This window comes from Chamaea fasciata, unplaced genomic scaffold (assembly GCF_029207755.1).
Source record: "Chamaea fasciata isolate MVZ Bird 193981 ecotype frontalis unplaced genomic scaffold, bChaFas1.0.hap1 SCAF_25, whole genome shotgun sequence".
Classification (NCBI taxonomy): Eukaryota; Metazoa; Chordata; class Aves; order Passeriformes; family Sylviidae; genus Chamaea; species Chamaea fasciata.
Window position 1 is genome coordinate 1,982,868 of NW_027094110.1, and position 18,223 is coordinate 2,001,090.

The 18,223-nt window shown below is 60.1% G+C and overlaps 1 protein-coding gene across 1 annotated transcript; it reads left to right on the forward strand.

Moving 5' to 3' along the window:
- The first annotated feature begins 5,513 nt into the window (after positions 1-5,513).
- Positions 5,514-18,223, forward strand: NUAK2 (NUAK family kinase 2). The gene is made up of 7 exons (XM_066203968.1): positions 5,514-5,779; positions 11,657-11,777; positions 13,127-13,278; positions 14,777-14,842; positions 15,693-15,812; positions 16,039-16,171; positions 16,251-18,223. The coding sequence occupies exons 1-7, from the start codon at positions 5,555-5,557 to the stop codon at positions 17,333-17,335; spliced, it is 1,902 nt and encodes a 633-aa protein (XP_066060065.1). The 5' UTR covers positions 5,514-5,554; the 3' UTR covers positions 17,336-18,223.

An 18,223-nucleotide genomic window follows, 5' to 3' on the forward strand; every position in this document is an offset into this window, starting at 1 on the left:
TCCCTCGGGATGAGAGAGCTCCTTTCCCTGGATCAGTGTTGGGTTTGTCACCAGCCAGGTCCTCCTGTCCCTGGGGAGCTGCAGGAATCCCTGGGCCGGTCCCTCTGCCCCAGGCAGCCCCCGCACCCTCCGTGCCCGAGCGCCTTTATGCCAACCCAGCCGAGCCTTTGGAGTTTCCCAGCGACAAAAAGAATCCCGGAGCGGCCCCGGCCGTGTCCTCGCCTGAACTCCCCGTGCTCGGAGTTCCTGAGAGGCTTTTCAGCCCCGACACAGAGGCCGAGGGCTGAGCTGGCCCCGCTGCCAAAAATCACCGTTTATCGCCCCCGAGCAGGCTTTGTCTGCACAAACAGGAAACTTCCTCAAGGAACGGCCTCCAAAGGATCCGGTGGCCGAGCAGAGATGATTCTTGCACCTTGCCCTGGGCTGCCCCTGGCTGCTGGGGATATTTTTTGGGGTCAGCGCTGCTTTTTTGGGGTCAGCTCTGCCCTTTGTGGGTGACGGTTCCCAAAATGAGCCCGAGTTGTGTGAGAGCTGTTCCAGCTTCAGCCGGGAATTCCGCTCTGGAAGAGCCGAGAACTCCGGGAAGCAGCTCTGTCCTTGCCATCCTCATCCCTGGGATGTCCCCAACCCTGTGGGGTCACCAGCAGTGGAGTCACCCCCAGCTTTTCCCGTCCCTGTGACGTCTGCTGGCATTGGGGAGGATGTGGAGTCACCGTCCTGAGACACAGACGCTTCCTGCTCACAAAATAGAAGCTTCAGCTCTTCCGGTTTTGGGGGGTTTTTTTGTTTTTTTGGGGTTTTTTTGGAGGGGAATTTTGCTTTTTTTTTCTTCTGAACGCTTCGGGGTTTGTGCAGCCCCACATGCTGTGACACCCCCAGTGCCCGGGAGGGTGACAGGGACAGCTGGGGGGTGGATTTGGGGTAAAGGGAGCCTTGAAGGAGTGGTGTAATGGGAAAATTAGGATGGAGGGATCCATGGATAGATGGATGGATGGGTGATGGATCCATGGATGGATGGATGGATGGATGGATGGATGGGGGAAAGATGAAGGAATGGATGGATGGATGGATGGATGGATGGGGGAAAGATGAAGGAATGGATGGATGGATGGATGGATGGGGGAAAGATGAAGGAATGGATGGATGGATCCATGGATGGATGGATGATGGATGGATGGACAGATGGAACCCCCAGCTGCGCTCCTGGGCTGCGGGGTGGCCTCTGCTGCTCCCACCATCTGTGAAAGGCCATCAATGACTTTTCCAAAGGCTCCCGTTGGCGCTGATGAGTTTCCCTTCTCCCGCTGATGGATGGGGAGGATCAGAGCGATCGCAGCTTCCCCCGGGAAGTTCCAGAGGGAAAATGGGTTTCACACCTGCCTGAGGATTCTGGCAGCAGGTGAGGAATGTCGGGGCTGCAGGGCCACGCGGAGCCAGCATTAAACTTCTTCTTGTCTCTGGCATTTTAATGACTCCTTTCCCTGTGGGAGGTCTCCCTGCCGCGAGAAAAAAAAAAACCAAAAAACTCTTTGGTGATGTTTATTCCTTTCCCAATCCACAAACAGTGCCTGTGGCCACCGAATCCCAAGGCAGAGCCACAGCTTTTGGCCAGGACTTGGATATTTGCGGAGCCAGGATAACGCTGTAGGATTTATTTGAATGTAATAAATTAATTAACGCTCATTTCGGAGCCTGAGAGCAGACAGAGCTCTGGCTGTGACCAAGCACCGAGCTGAGCTCGGGGCAGGTTTCCCTGACGTGGAGCCAAATTCCTGGCTGGATTTCAGGCTGGGTTTAGTGGACACGCACTGGGGCCGCGGGACAAGCCCGGTTTGGGATTTCCAGGGGAATTTCGGTGGGTTTTCCCAGCGGAGAAAGCCGTGGGTGCTGCCACAATGGAAGGATCCTTATCAGCGGATTCCAGCGGGCTCCGCTCCGCGCGTCCCTTGGCATTTCCATGAAAATGGGAAAGGCTTCCTGAGCCTTTGGAACAAACATCCCTCAGCCTCCCGCCCTCCACGGAACGGCTGAGAGGAATTTATCCGGCGGAGACAGAAAGAAAAGCGGCTTTCCACGGCGGGGGGGAAACCTCAGGAAAAGCATCCTGCGGAATCCACAGGGACATCAAACACGTGCCTGGAGCTCCAGCACTTTTTTGGGATGGGGAGGGATGAGCTGGGAAAGGTCCCACAGCTCCGGGACAGAGCTCCGGGGGACAGTGACAGTGACAGGGACAATGACAGCGACTGTGGGTTTGCCCCACTCTCTGAGGGCCCAGCCCTGCAGAAATGTGGCTGTAATAATTAGCGACACCGCTCCTCGAAGATGTTTTGTAAATCAGAAGGTTTGACAGAGAAAAAACAGCAAAGTAACAAAACGCCGCAGAAAACAAATGACAAACCGCGAGGAGACCTCAGACACCTCGCTAAGACATCTCGAAAAAGCCTTTACCTCCTTTGGTGCTCCTTCTGAAATCCTGAATGTTTTAGGAGGGATAACCTGGCTAACGGCCGACAGAGAGGGACCCAGGGTTTGAAGAGCGGTGACAAGATCCAGGAGATGCTTCTCTCTCGGCCCTGAGAATCTGGGCTCTTCACCTTAAGGGGTGAGCCTTAAACTTCCCCTACATGGAAACACCTGTGGCTGTTAGGGACACGAGAGAACCACACTCACTCAGGTCGAGGGGTGAGCAGAGAACGTTTATTATGATTTGGGGTCTAAAGAGGGTTTGGGATTTGACCAAGGGTTGGGAGATGAGAGGAACACCCCTCTGAGCCCAGCGGTCAACCCAGCAGCCCATCACAGAGAGAAATGAGAACAATCTACTTCATTTATGAGAATCTCCAATAGAAATATGTGAATAACATCAGAAGGCTGAAGAATCAGGGCAACAAACACCTGCTGGGTGTGTGGGGTGCATTACTACAAGCGACAATGACAGTGACAACGTCAGCGACAAGGACAGCGACATTTTCCCGCCCCAGGCCGGTGCAATCCCTTTGTTCCCCGCAGCCAGGGAGGTTTGAGCCTTCCCTGCCCTGGGCCGTGCCCGGACAGGATCCTGTTTGCTTTGCCTCTGGAATTGCGGCAGTCCGGGCTCCTCCTTCTCCGCCTTGTTTATCTTCCCCACGGCCCGTGGAAACGGCTCCTCGCCGCCGCTCGGTAAATAATTCATTACCGCGATTCATTAGCGCCGCTCATTATCGCCGCTCTCGATCGCAATCCGTTATTATTATCGCGATTCGTTATCGCAAGTGCTGCAGCCCGGGATCGTCTTCGGGTGGCCCGGGCTGATTTTAAAGCGGAGCAGAGAGATTTGTGCCCGCTCTGTTCAGCTCGGGGAGAGGCTGGAGGAGGGAAGGAGCAGCCTGGAGCTGCTGATCCCTTCGAGGAACGCGGGTGCCACGTGGCCACTGCCCGTAAAAACCAGTGACAGCGGCAGGGGAAGGGTCCTGTGTGTCTTCATTGTATTAAAATGACATTTAGTGTGTGGGGCACCGCGCTGGGACAGGTGACACCATGGAGAGTGGCCCAGTTGTACCAAAATGACATTTAGTGTGTGTGGGACTGTCCTGGGACAGGTGACACCATGGAGAGTGGCCCAGTTGTACCTAAATGACATTTAACGTCTGTGGGACTGTCCTGGGACAGGTGACACCATGGAGAGTGGCCCAGTTGTACCTAAATGACATTTAGTGTGTGTGGGACTGTCCTGGGACAGGTGACAGCCATGGAGAGTGGCCCAGTTGTACCTAAATGACATTTGTTGTGTGTGGGACTGTCCTGGGACAGGTGACAGCCATGGAGAGTGGCCCAGTTGTACCAAAATGACATTTGTTGTGTGTGGGACTGTCCTGGGACAGGTGACAGCCATGGAGAGTGGCCCAGTTGTACCTAAATGACATTTAACGTCTGTGGGACAGGGCAGGTAATGGTCACAGCCACGGCGAGTGGCCCAGTTGTATCAAAATGACATTCAATGTTTGTGGCACCGTCCTGGGACAGGTGACAGCCGTGGGGAGCGGTTTGGGGCCAGGCTGGGTCTGTCACTTGTGGTTCCACCTTCCCTGAGGGACATCTGCTCTCGAAAGGTCACTCTGCAACCTCACCCTGGTGACAAAACCAGCCAGGGGGACGGTGCCACCCACCCTGGTCATCCCGGACACCCAGACACAGCCTCGAGGAGCCGAGAGCTCCGTCCTGCCTCACCTCTGTGTCACCTCCGCTGGATTAAATCATCCCTGGCAGGGGTTTGGGACCCCCCTGCTCTGCCAGACGCCGCCGGGAGCGGTGGGAAAATCCAGGTCTGGGTGAGTAATGCCGCAGTTATCTCCCTGTGCCATCAATCCGCGCTGTCCTCACTCACACACACACGCCAGGGCTGGGCAAACCCCTTTAGTTTTGGCTGCTCCGGGAAAGAATTGCATTCTTCTAACGTCTCCGAGGGAGGATTTTACCGCAGGGAGACCACACGGGGAGAAGGTGCTGCTGAGGGAGCCGGGAATGGCCCCGAGGAGCCTCAGCAGCCGTTTCCCCCCCCGGGCTCCAGGGAACCATCCCTCCCTCCCGGGCTGTGTGTCCAGGAGGGCAAACGGTGGCCCTGTGGGGAGTGGGAACAGGGCTGCACTCGCCCAGGTCTCTCCTCTCCGATTTTTCCCTAAATGGTGTTTTTTTTCCTGGATTTGGGTGCATTGGGACTCCTTGCAGCAAATCACATCTGGCTGTGCGTGTCCCTCTGCCACTGGTGTGGGACGTTACGGAACTCGCTCCACGTTATGGGATTATGGGATGGTTTGGGTCAGAAGGAACCTTAAACATCACCCAGAGCCACCCCTGTCATGGCAGGGACACCTTCCACTGTCCCAGGCTGCTCCAAGCCCCATCCAGCCTGGCCTTGGACATTCCAGGGATCCAGGGGCAGCCACAGCTGTGCCAGGGCCTCAGTCCCGTCATGGGAGGAATTTCACCCCGATATCCCGATGTCTAACCCTGCCCTCAGTCACTGTGGATCATTCCCCCCATCCTGGCACTCCAGGCTCTTCTCCAAAGCCCCTCTGACCTTCCCAGAGCTCTGGGCCTGCTCCTCTTCCCAGCCTTTGGGTGAAAGCCTCTCCTTGCAGCATCCCCTGGAAAATCCCCATGTCCCTCCAGCCTGGAAACACGCCCGTGCCCCCCTTTGTCCCCTGCCCCTCTCCCTTGTCCCAAATTCCCTCTGCCCCCCCTCTCCACGCCCCCTCCTTTACCCCAAATTTTTGGGTGCCCCCAGCCTGCTGCTCGCCAGGTCTCCCCCCAACCCCTCTCCGTGGGTTCCCCACTTCCAGCGCTGCCCGTGGGGTCTCCCTGGGGCCCGGCTCTCCCTTCCCTGGTCCCGGTCCCCCATTCCCAGGCCCCCCATCCCCATCCCCGGTCCCCATCCCCGGTCCCGGCCCCGGGCGGGGCGGCCCCGGCAGCCGCCAATGGGCTCGGGGGGGCGCGGCCGCCGGAGCCGCCGCATTTATCGGCCGGGACGGGCCGGGACGAGCCGGGCGGCGGCGGAGCCGGAGCCGGGAGCGGCATGGAGCGGGCGGCGGGGCCCGGAACCTGCCCCGGTACCGGTTCTGCTCTGGCCGCCTCGCTGGCCGAGGGGCTGATCAAATCGCCGCGGCCGCTGATGAAGAAGCAGGCGGTGAAACGGCACCACCACAAGCACAACCTCAAGCATCGCTACGAGTTCCTGGAAACGTTGGGCAAAGGCACCTACGGGAAGGTGAAGAAAGCCCGGGAGCGCTCCGGGAAGCTGGTAAGGATCTCCCTGGAGGGACATCCGCCGTCCCCGGTGCCTGTTCGGCGTCCCCGGTGCATCCCCCCGGTCCGGTGTGTCCCCGGTGCATCCCCCGGTTCGGTGTGTCCTCGGTGCATCCCCCCGGTCCGGTGTGTCCTCGGTGCATCCCCCCGGTCTGGTGTGTCCTCGGTGCATCCCCCGGTCCGGTGTGTCCCCGGTGCATCCCCCGGTCCGGTGTGTCCCCGGTGCATCCCCCGGTCCGGTGTGTCCTCGGTGCATCCCCCCGGTCCGGTGTGTCCTCGGTGCATCCCCCCGGTCCGGTGTGTCCTCGGTGCATCCCCCCGGTCCGGTGTGTCCTCGGTGCATCCCCCCCGGTCCGGTGTGTCCCCGGTGCATCCCCCGGTTCGGTGTGTCCTCGGTACATCCCCCGGTCCGGTGTGTCCCTCCGTGTCCCCGCTGCATCCCCCCGGTCCGGTGTGTCCCTCGCTGTCCCTGCTGCATGCCCGCCGTGTTCCGGCGCCCTCTGAGCTGCTCCCGGTGTCTCCCCCGCGGGTTCTCCCCGCTCCAACCCGCGCCCGGAGCATCCTCACGGACCCCCCGAGCATCCCCGGCTCCGAGCGTCTCATCCGCCGGCTCTCCGCGGCCGGTACCGGCTCGGTGCGGCCCCCCCCGGGCCCCGTGGGGCAGGCGGGGGCTCGGCGGGGCCGGGGGCGGCCCGGAGGGGTCTCGGGCCTCTTCTCCCGTGGGGCTGCGGCTCCTCTCGCCCCACTTGACCGCGGTCGCGTTTCCTGGGGGAAGGAGCGGGCGGGGACGCGGGCGCCAAAGCAAACAGCGCACTCGAGTCTGAAGGGTTTTTCCCTTCCTCTCACCCCGGGTGAGGGCTGGGTTGGTTTTCACACGGTGTGGGGCACCCAGAGCTCTCCAAAATCCTGACTCACCCCAGCCCAGCCCGCCGGGGAAAGCGGCTCTGGCTCAGCCCGGCTCAGCTTTCCACGGGGAAAAGGGGATTGAGCCCCCCGCCCCGGGAACGCCGGGCGCTGCTCAGTCCTGTGGGAACCTGCAAGGATTCAACCTCGGACGTGATTCCCGGCCTCGAGGGGTGGCAGGGACACAAGAAGCCCCCGGGGAGGCCGGGGGTGAGCTGCGAGTGGCAGGACTGGCCCTGCCAGGGCGTGAGATGGGATCAGCCACATCGCAGAGGGGACACGCCGCGGGGGGAGAAGAGCCGCGAATCCGCGAGGTTCCCTTGTGTAATCTCGGTGAAATCAGATCCGAAGGCAGCTCTGCCCTTTCCAGCGGCCCATCCGAGCCGCGGCATTGCTGCATAATCAGGGCCTGGAAATGCGGCTCCCACCCACAGAGCTGCCGGGATCCCTCCCCTCGGCACGGGAGAGGAAAACCCGCATTTCTCCTGCCCGCACCTGCAGCTCGGAAATCTCATTTCTCTGCCCGGATTCTCCGCGGGAGCCCCTCGGGGCTCCAGCATGGCAGAAATTTGAATTTCATGCGAATTGAAGGCACGGAGCCCTCAATGAAGGCGGCAGAAATCCCAAGGCTGCGCTCAGCAGCACCTCCCCGGCCTGCTGGAAGGAACGGGAGCCTCCAAACCCCACAAATCTCCCTCCTCTCCTTCCCACAAATTCCTTCAGCATTTCCGGGCCTGTTTAATCCGGAGGTTTATCCCGAGCTCGGCTCTTGTTCGCTCCGTCCCTGAAGTGGTTTTTATCACTTCCCAGAGCCGCGGGGCGGTGAGGGCAGGGACGGATCGGGGGGATCCCACGGCACCGGCTGGGGCTGAAAAGCTGGAGCTGCTCCATCGGCCGGGATTTGGCCTCGGGCGGGTCGGGAATTGCCTCTGACGGAGGCGCTGGGCTCTGGAACCATCTCGTTTTACCGCCCGGATTTCTCCTTCCTCTCTCTCTGAATTTTAAAATACCTGCGCTCAGAGAGGGCTGATTCGGTGGGAAGGTGACAGGAAATTCCAGGCTCCTGCAGCTGGAGGATGTTTTGGGACTTCCATGAATTATTTGTCTGGGGGAAAATCCTCTTTGTTTTGTTTTTTTTTTTTTTTTTTTTCTTGTTAGAAATTCTTTATCTGGAGTGCTGCTCCTGCTGAGTGCCTTTCCCAATCCTTACAAAAATCCCGGCAATATCAGTGGGGAGGGAGTTGCTGGTTGTTTCCCCTTCCCTTTTTTCTCCCCTTCCCTTTTTTTTTCCTTTCCTCTTTTTTTTTTTTCTTTCCTCCTTTTTTTTTTATTTTTCTTTCCTGATTCCCCTTTTGTATCTTCACTTTTTCCCTTCCCCTCCCTTTTTTCCTTCTTTTTTTCTTCCCTTTTTATTCCTTCTTTCCCTTTTGTTTTTTTTCCTTTCCCTTTTGTTTTTTTCCTTTCCCTTTTGTTTTTTTCCTTTCCCTTTTGTTTTTTTCCTTTCCCTTTTGTTTTTTTCCTTTCCCTTTTGTTTTTTTCCTTTCCCTTTTGTTTTTTTCCTTTCCCTTTTGTTTTTTTCCTTTCCCTTTTTTCCCCCTCCCCGTTGTTTTCTTTTTTTCCCCCACCTGTTTGCAGGGCAGCCTCCGGGCTCTCTCTTTTCCTCCCAGCCTGGCTCCCCATCCCTGGCCTGCAGCCAAACCAAACACACCCCGAGGATTTCGGTGTCACAAACCCCATTTCGGTGTCACAAATCCCGTTTCAGGGGTGGCATCAGGAGGAGGCAGCACCCGGAATATTCCAGGGCCTCTTTTGATCTCCTGCTCTGTTCACGGGGGAAAAAAAAACCCGATTTAAATCGTTTTTCACGGAGCACCAAACGCTGCCCTCGCGGCCTGGAACAACTCCTGAAGCTCCGCCCGGGGTTGTGGCCTCATGCATCTTTCAGCAGCTGCTGAAAATACCTGTTCTGCCCCCCCAAAAAAGTTGTAATTCAAAGCCTTTTTTTTGACTTGGAAATCACTCCTGAGCTCCCGGGCGGAGGCTGCAGTGGGATTTTTTGGCTGTTTTCCTGCCGGGGAATCTCCTGGAGGGGCTGTGGCACTCGCTGCCTGTCCCTGAGGCTGCTGTCCCCAACCCCAGGGTGGCTTTCTCCATCTCTCTCTGCTCCCATCCCTCTCGGGAAGGGAAAACTTGGGAACAAAGCTGCAGCTTGGCACCCCTGGGAGAGGATGGGACGGCTCCAATCTGCCTGGAGGTCACGGATTTTGGGATCAGGGAGAAAATCCAGGGGCATCTCCTGCAGCTGCTTCATCTTTTTACGGATTGTGGTGTAACCCGCAGCCCTGGCTCAGAAATTTTGGGGGCTGTGACCCTCTGGGGAGGCAAGGAAATGCTCAAAAACGCTCAGAATTTTTGGCCTGAAGATGCTGAGGCTGCTGGGCTGGGTGTCAGGCTTTGCAGGGGGCAGCAGGAATTTGGGAGCCTGGCTGGCTCGGCAAGGCTCAGGTAACTGTGGCAGCAGAGAGAAATAAACAAATTGTTAAAATTTAACCTGCCAAACAAAGGTCAGGAGAATGAAAAGCTGGCTGGGCTTCCCAGAAACGTTTCAACGCTTTCAGTATTGCTTTATCCAGAAACTTGGGCCGGGGTTATTGAACTCCTCCTGGCCAGAGTCCGTTTGCTCCCACGCGTGCTGGATCCTCCAGGAGCGATTCCTGCCCTGGCTGGTGCTGCCTGAGGTGGCTCAGTGCCACGAAAATAGGATTCGGAACCATGAAACTGGGGGTTTGGGGCACGAAAATGGGATTGGGGGCCACAAGAATGGGATTCGGGGGCCAAAAAAAGCAACTTCATGTGCCCACCTGAGCCCAAATTCTCCCTGTTGAGATCTCACTGGTTCAGCTCCTGCTGCCTCCTGTGGGTGTCCCAGGCCTGGCTTAGCAAAACTTTGCTGGCACTGTGTTCAGTGCCGCAAAAAATGGGATTTGGGGCCGCAGAAATGGGATTTGGGGCCAAAAAGGGACTTCAGGTGCCCGCCTGAGCCCCCTTTCAGAGGTTTTTTTTCTCTCTCTGCTTCAGCTCCTGCTGCCTCCCGTGGGTCCCCCAGGCCTGGCTTAGGCAAACTTTGCTGCCTGCTGGTCCGGGCTTTGGGCAGCCGGGCTTCCAAGGCCCCTAAAGCCCCGGGCCACGGGGCTGAGCATCCCTCCCATCCCTCCCACACCCCCCCTGTGCCGGCAGCCGCGGCCGCCGGGGGTCCCTGGCCCCTCTCCCCGTTGCTGGGAGACCGGAGCGAGGGTCCCTTGACGGGATTAAAACTGTTCCGCATTCTTGTCTGGGAGGGGGAAAGAAGAAGAAAAACCAAAAAGAATAAAAGGAAAGGTTCTGCTGGATTCAGTTGTAAATTCAGCCCTGGGAGCGCATTGTGTGCCCGCAGCCCCTTTGAAAGGGGATTAGAAGGCGTCTATTCTTACTCCTCTTTTTCTCCTCCCTTTTCAATCTCCTCCCGGTCGAGGAGGAAAACTCGAAAACGCGAAGGAAAACTCCCTGGAAAACTCCGGCTCTCCCAGCCCGTTCTGCTTCTTCATCCCAACTTGCTCTCACTCCTGGAAATAAAGCATTTGAGAGGCAAACAAAACCCGAGGCGTGGGGTTTATTTTTGGGTTTTTATTCACTTTTCCTGACCCCAGGAGTTGGCTGTTGTGGTGGTGGTGGTGGTTATCTCCTGAGTCATGTGTGCGGGGCACATTCCTGCGCCTGGCCGCGCTCCAGCGGCGGGACACGGTCCCGGCAAAGCCCAAAAACCGGGAGTCGTGGGAAGCCCCAAAAATCGGGAGCAGGGCTGTGCTTCTTGATAGGGAAATCTGGGGGAGCCCTAAAAATGAGGAGTTGGGGCTGTGCTACCTGGGAGGAGGCTCGAGGAACCCCCAAAATTCATGAGCGGAGCTGTGCTACCTGCAGGACGAGGCTCAGGGAACCCCAAAAATTGGGAGCAGGGTTGAGCTACCTGCAGGACGAGGCTCAGGGAACCCCAAAAATTGGGAGCAGGGTTGAGCTACCTGCAGGACGAGGCTCAGGGAACCCCAAAAATTGGGAGCAGGGTTGAGCTACCTGCAGGACGAGGCTCAGGGAACCCCAAAAATTGGGAGCAGGGTTGAGCTACCTGCAGGACGAGGCTCAGGGAACCCCAAAAATTGGGAGCAGGGTTGAGCTACCTGCAGGAGGAGGCTCGGGGAACCCCAAAAATTGGGAGCAGGGTTGAGCTACCTGCAGGACGAGGCTCGGGGAACCCCAAAAATTGGGAGCAGGGTTGAGCTACCTGCAGGACGAGGCTCAGGGAACCCCAAAAATTGGGAGCAGGGTTGAGCTACCTGCAGGACGAGGCTCGGGGAACCCCAAAAATTGGGAGCAGGGTTGAGCTACCTGCAGGACGAGGCTCAGGGAACCCCAAAAATTGGGAGCAGGGTTGAGCTACCTGCAGGAGGAGGCTCGGGGAGCCCCAAAAAAATGAGGAGTGTGGCTGTGCTTCCTCATGGGGGAGTCTTGGGGAGCCCCAAAAATCAAGGCTACCCGGGAGGAGGCTCCAGGAGCCCCCGAAAATCAGGAGCAGGGTTGTGCTGCCTGCAAGATGAGGCTCAGGGCCCCAAAAATCAGGAGCAGGGCTGTGCTTCCTGATGGGGGAGGCTCGGGCCCCCCAAAATCAGGGCTGTGCTGCCTGGGAGGAGGCTCGGGGAGCCCCCAAAATGAGGAGCTGTCACAGGGGTGAGCTTCTCCCTCGCGTGCAGCGGCAGGACCTGGGGAGGATAAACCCCACATGGATCAAATTGGCTTTTCTGGGAGCTGTTTCCATGGAGCTGTGCTGCTCAGCTGGTGGATACGGCTCAGATCTTGTTTGGGAGCCCCTTCCCAAAAACGGGGGAGGGAGGAATTCTTTCCTTTGGGAACTCACAGCCCCTTCTGTGCTCACCCACAGGTGGCCATCAAATCCATCCGGAAGGACAAAATCAAGGATGAGCAGGACCTGGTCCACATCCGGAGGGAGATTGAGATCATGTCCTCCCTCAACCACCCCCACATCATCGCCGTGCACGAAGGTGAGGAGTCCTTTTCCTTTCCTCGGGAGGGGCTCTTGGGGTGGGTTTCTCCCGGTCCTCTCCTCCCTTCCAGGACCTGGCTCCCGTTCCTAGTCGCTCACAGGGAATGCAGAAGCCCCCGGGCTGTTTTTTTTCCTGCCGAGGGGAAACACCTGCTCCAGAAATAACCCTTCCTGTCCCGTCCCCTCCCTCCCAGGCGGGGAATCCGGCTCCAAATGTGGATTTTGGAAGCCTCGGTGGGGCTGTGGAGGGAGGCTGAGTGTGGCTGTGCCATCCCGGAGAATTTGGAATCTCCGTGGACCTGCTCCGAGCCCCAGGCAGGATTTAATCTCGGTCCTGAAGATGCTCATTCCCTCCCCTGGGGCTCTGGAAAACCAAACCACGGCGCTCCGGGAGAGTTCCCGGCGCTGCCGGGCTCGGCTTTGTGGCCAGGGCTGGGCTTTGCTGCCGGCGGGGGTTGGGAAAACCCGACACCAATCCCTCCAGGTTCCAACCAGAACCGGGCTCGGCCCAAACGCGCGGCTGGGCCCGGCTTAGCAGACAGCGAGTCCTTGGGCTGGGAGCTGCTGTGCCCTTCCTCGGGCTGGCTCTGCCCCCGCTCCCGGCGCTTCTGAGCGATCCGGAGCCCTTTTGTCCTCCAAACAAAGGCGAGCGGGCTGGCAGCTCCTCCGCGGTGTTTGCGAGCGCTGACTCACACCGGCGGCTGGGGTTCGAAAAAAAACCACCGAGGTGCCTTTCTGCAAACAGGAAGAAAACGCTCCGGCTCTTGGCTCCAGCCAGGGCCTTTTCTGGGAGCAGTGGGAGCCGGCAGGAAGGTCACTGGGCTGTGGCAGCGCTGTCACCTTCCCCTCGGCGGGGACAGAGCTGGTGGTGACAGAGCTGGTGGTGGCAAAGTCACTGCGGTGGCAGAACCTCAGTGGTGGCAGAACCTCAGTGGTGGCACAGTCTCTGTGGTGACAGAACCTCAGTGGTGGCACAGTCTCTGTGGTGACAGAGCTGCTGTGGTGGCAGAGCCAATGGTGACAAAGCCACTGTGGTGACAGAGTCTTTGTAGTGACAGAGCTGGTGGTGGCACAGCCTCAGTGGTGGCACAGCCTCAGTGGTGGCACAGCCTCTGTGGTGACAGAGCTGCTGGTCCAGCAGCCCTGGTGGCACTGGGGTGACAGTAGGTGACAGCTCTGCTGGCCCGCCCTGACCTGCAGGTCCCCGTTATCCCAAAACTGAGGGCTGGGATTGGGGTGGGCAGCGTTCGGGTCAATCGAGGCTCCCCCAGCTCATTAACAGGAGCGTCCTAACGAGAATCCCCACAGCTCCGAGGAGCCCTTTTAACCCTTTCCTGTGCCCCGCAGTGTTCGAGAACAGCAGCAAGATCGTCATCGTGATGGAGTACGCCAGCCGGGGGGACCTGTACGATTACATCAGCGAGCGGCAGCGCCTCTCCGAGCAGGAGGCGCGGCACTTCTTCCGCCAGGTCGTGTCCGCCGTCTACTACTGCCACAAGGTGGGCCGGCACCGGGATTCCCGGGGGATTCCCCGCGGGAGAGAGGCTGGGTGGGCTCCTGAGCTCTCCTCATGATGGTTTCCCAGCGGGACAACAGCTGGGTGGGCGCCTGAGTGCTCCTCATGATGATTTTGTGGCTGGATGGACTCCTGAGCTCTCCTCCCGATGATTTCCCCATGGGAGAGGTCCTGGATGTGCTCCTGAGTGTTCATCCCGATGATTTCCCCATGGGAGAGATCCTGGGTGGGCTCCTGGGTTCTCCACCCCGCAGCAGGGCGGGCGGGGAGCCGTGGGGAGGTGAGAGGAGCTCGTGGCTCTCCGCCTTTCCCGGCAGAAGGGTTGGTTTGGAGGGTGTGGCAGTGCCCCGGCAGCTTTTGGGAGGTCCTGGCAGGGCCTGCTGCGGTGTGGGGGTGACTAACCCGGCCTGGCACTTGTCACCTCCCCGGTGTGGGGGTGACTAACCCGGCCTGGCAGTTGTCACCTCCCCTCCCAGCCCAGCAGACAGACGGAGACGCCCAGGGCTGCCCGCGGGGCTGGCAGCCAAGCCCTGGGTCACCTGTGCTGTTCCCCACGGGAATGTGCAGCTGCAGGACCTTCCCTGGGGCTGTGGATTGTACCCTGGCAGGACCCTAAACATAACCGTAACCCTGGCAGGACCCTCCCTGGGGCTGTGAATGGTGCCCTTGCAGGATCCTCCCTGGGCTGTGGATTGTGCCCAGGCAGGACCCTAACCATAACCATAACCGTAACCCTGGCAGGACCCTCCCTGGGCTGTGGATTGTGCCCAGGCAGGACCCTAACCATAACCATAACCGTAACCCTGGCAGGACCCTCCCTGGGCTGTGGATTGTGCCCTGGCAGGACCCTAACCATAACCATAACCGTAACCCTGGCAGGACCCTCCCTGGGCTGTGGATTGTGCCCTGGCAGGACCCTAACCATAACCGTAACCCTGGCAGGACCCTCCCTGGGCTGTGGATTGTGCCCTGGCAGGACCCTAACCATAACCATAACCGTAACCCTGGCAGGACCCTCTTTAGGGCTGTGGATTGTGCCCTGTCAGGACCCTAACCATAACCGTAACCCTGGCAGGACCCTCGCTGGCGCTGTGGGTGATCCCCTGGCAGGACCCTCCAGCCCCAGGGTGTCCCTGCAGGACGCTCCAAGGCCTCATCCCTCGGTGGGAGCAGGGGGTGCCAGGGCGGCTCCTGACCCCGAACCGGCTCGGGGGCTCTCTCGGCTGGGCACAGCCGGGCCCGGCCCAGCAGCAGCTGTGCCCTGGCGGGGCCGGCACCACGGGGACAGCGGTGTGACACCTGCCGCGGGCCCCGCCCTGCTCCCGCTGCCCAGCTGGTGCCACCCGGGCTGGGCCACCCCATCCCCGGGGCCGCACCCGCGCTGTTTGTGCGCCCTGACCGGCGGTGACCTCCCTCCCGCCCTGCGGGACCTTCCCTCCCTCGAACCCTGCGGGAATTTTAACCCCGGCTCTTCCCCGCAGAACGGGATCGTGCACCGGGACCTGAAGCTGGAGAACATCCTGCTGGATTCCAACGGGAACATCAAGGTCAGAGGGGCTGGGGGGACAGGGGGTGACCACAGCACCTCAGGGCTCGTGTTTCCCAGAGCTCCGGCAGCACCGGGAATGCTATTTTCCCAGGAAAAGCTCTGCCTGGCAGAGCAGATCTGGTGAAGCCATAACTGATAACGGCCTGCTGATAAGAGGGCAAAGTCTGGGCGCCCCAGATCAGCGCTCAGGGGGTTCTGCTTTTTCTCTTTTCCTGGTTTCTCTCTCTCTCTGTGTGCCAGCCAGGAAACCCCAGCTGCCCCACGGGCCCCCAGCGGGGATTTCTGCCAGGGATAACAGGGTCACTGATAACGGGGCTTATCTCATGTTGCAATTGGGAGCTGGCGGCCACCTCCTGCTCGGTGTGAGGTGACAGCTGTAATGAGGATAATGAGCACCTGCGCTGATAGGGACCTGCTGCAGCCTGGGGAGCCTGGGAAGGAGCTGCAGGAAAGCCTGGAAGTGCTTCCAGCCTCGCATTTCCACTCTGCTCCCACTGCCGGGCCCGCAGGGCAGCCGCTGCCGGGCCTGGGAGGAGGTTTTTGGGGAGACAGAGAGCAACAGGAGCCGCCTGAGGGGTGGAAAACCCGGCTGGAGGTGCCCCCTGAGGGGATTCAGGACCTGGTTTGGAGCAGGGCCATCCCTGGAGAGCTCCAGGGGGAATTTCAGCCTTGGGAAACCTGGGAAAAGGGAAATTTGGGAGAGAAGGGAAGGAGGACTTTGGGAAAGGGGAACTTTGGGGAAGGAGACTTTGGGAAAGGGGAACTTTGGGGAAGCAGAACTTTGGGAAAGGAGAACTTTAGGAAAGGGGAACTTTGGTGGATGACTGCTGTGTTTCCCCCCACCCCAGATCGCAGATTTTGGGCTGTCCAACGTTTTCCAGCAGGACAAGCTCCTGCAGACCTACTGCGGCAGCCCCCTGTACGCCTCCCCCGAGATCATCAACGGGCGGCCCTACAAGGGCCCCGAGGTGGGTTGTGCCTCCCCGCGGGGTGGGGGAATGTCCTGGGAATGTTTTCCCAGTCTGTTTTGGGATAACAGAACCCCGAGCCCGGGCACTGCGGGGTTGCTGCCTGTGCTGGGGTCCTGCCCCACGCTCTGTCCCTTCCCTGGGGCTGTGCCGTCCTGGGTGGGGTGGGGGGACCAGGACAGCCCTGTCCCGCCGTCCCCTCCAGGCCCCTCTGTCCCGTTCCCAGGTGGACAGCTGGTCCCTGGGTGTCCTCCTCTACATCCTGGTCCACGGCACCATGCCCTTCGATGGCCACGACTACAAGACTCTGGTCAAGCAGATCACGAGCGGCGACTACCGGGCGCCCACCAAGCTCTCAGGTAGGGCCACCCCCCTCGCCCCCGTCCCCCTGCGTGTCCCCTGTGTCCCCTCCTGTGCCTGACCCCGTCCCTTCCCCAGACGCCTGCGGGCTGATCCGCTGGATGCTGATGGTGAACCCCGAGCGCCGGGCCACCATCGAGGACATCGCCACGCACTGGTGGGTCAACTGGGGCTACAAGATGCCCCTGGGCGAGCAGGAGCTGCTGCGGGAGAGCGAGTCCCCGCTGGCCACGGTGGCCGAGTGGCTGCGGCGCTCGTCGCGGCCCCTGCTGGAGAACGGCTCCAAGGTGCGCTGCTTCCTCAAGCAGCACATCCCCGGCGTGGCCCTGGAGCGGCAGCGCTCCCTCAAGAAATCCAAGAAGGAGAACGACGTCTCGCACGGGCTGCAGGAGGTGCCCGCGGGCCCCGAGAACCCCTCCAAGTCCATCCTCAAGCGGCCCAAAGGCATCCTGAAGAAGAGGAACTCGTGCGAGCAGAAGGTGCCCGGCCCCGGGCCGCCCCCGGGGGAGGATGAGGAGGGGATCCCCGCGGGGCTCTCCCGGATCCTGCCCTCGGGAACTGCGGGAGCAGCGCCCGCGGCCGTGCCCAAGAAGGGAATCCTGAAGAAGCCCTCGGCCAGGGAGTCGGGGTATTATTCGTCCCTGGAGTGCTCCGAGTCCGGGGATGTGCTGGACGCGGGCAGCTTGGACCTGGACGGGGCCGTGTTTGCCGAGCCGCCCTCCCCGCCCGCCCAGGGGCTCCCGGCGCGCCGGAAAGGAATCCTCAAACACAACGGCAAATTCTCCTCGGGCAGCGCCGAGCCGGGCAACTCCCCTGCGAGAGATTTTGGGGCTTTCAGCGAGCTGTCCCTGCCCCAGGGCCCCCGCGCCCGCCCGGCCAGCGCCGTCAGCGAGGACAGCATCCTGTCCACCGAGTCCTTCGACCAGCTGGACCTGCCCTCCCGCGCTCCCCCCGGCGCCGGGGCCGTGCGGGGCTGCGTGTCCGCCGAGAGCCTGCTGCGCCTGGAGGAGGAGGAGGAGCGGGAGGAAGGGCGGCGGCCGCGCCGCTGGACTGTCACCCACTGCCGCAGCCCCTTGGCGGAGAGCAGCGCGTCCCTGGCGGGCTGCGACAGCGGCACCGAGCTCTGCCGGCGAGCTCTGACCGTCGGGGGGAAGCTGAGCTGAGCCCGCCGGGGGTTCGGTGCAGTTTGGGGAGGGGGCTGAGCCTCCCTCCCTCCCTCCCTCCCTTCCATCTTTCCTTCCTTCCTTCCTTCCTTCCCCGGGGCTGCCGGTGCTGCTGATCCACATCCCACGGATTTATTTGGCAGCCTCGGGGTCAAAGCCGGGACGTTGAATGGACCAAAACCCCCAGAGCGACCCCCGAGGAGGGGCTGGGGGCTCCTCTCTGCCGTCCTCCCCTCTCAAACAGGCTCATCTCATCGCGGCGGTGAAAGGAAAGGGTTGGGAGGGGTTTTTTGCACTGTTTTTTGGGCTGCACAAGGTACCGGAGGGGGTGGGTGATATACCTCAAACAAGCTGCAGATGTAGCAGGGTGCTGGCCAGGGCTCCAAGGTGCTGCCCGTGGGCTTTGGGAGGTGCTGGGGTGGGGGGCACCCAGGCCACGGCTCTGCCCCCTCCTCTCCTGAGCGCTGAGAAACAGGACGTGGCCAAAAAAAAAAAAAAAAAAGCCCGTGGGCTGGGAAATGCTGTGATGCCAACATCTCTCGTTGTAATGTGGGGGGAAAAAAAAAAAAAAAAGAGTGATAAAAAAAGAGAAAAAAAAAAAAGGAAAGAGAGAAAAAAGGTGCCTTTGGTGCGGCACCACATCTTTATTTATTGCCTTTGTCCAGGCTGGTGTGCGGGGCACGGCACGGGCTGTGCTGGCCCCACAGAGGCCTCCCAGGGGTGTTTTTTGGGGGAGGCGGCTGTGTCCTTGTGTCACACACGGCTCCCTTGCACTATTGCCACGTGTGCTCGCTGGCCCCCCTCCCCTCTCCGGGGGAGGTCTCGTGTTTTCCCTCCTCCCTACAGCGCGGGCTGGTGAGAACCATTAAATTAAAAGCAAACGGTGAA

What these genes read in the sequence shown, in the direction of transcription:
- NUAK2 (XM_066203968.1), top strand. Translation starts at nt 5,555, where the DNA reads ATGGAGCGGGCGGCGGGGCCCGGAACCTGCCCCGGTACCGGTTCTGCT. An exon ending in CATCATCGCCGTGCACGAAG is followed by an intron (nt 11,778 to 13,126) that starts GTGAGGAGTCCT and finishes TGTGCCCCGCAG; the next exon opens with TGTTCGAGAACAGCAGCAAG. An exon ending in GGCGCCCACCAAGCTCTCAG is followed by an intron (nt 16,172 to 16,250) that starts GTAGGGCCACCC and finishes TCCCTTCCCCAG; the next exon opens with ACGCCTGCGGGCTGATCCGC.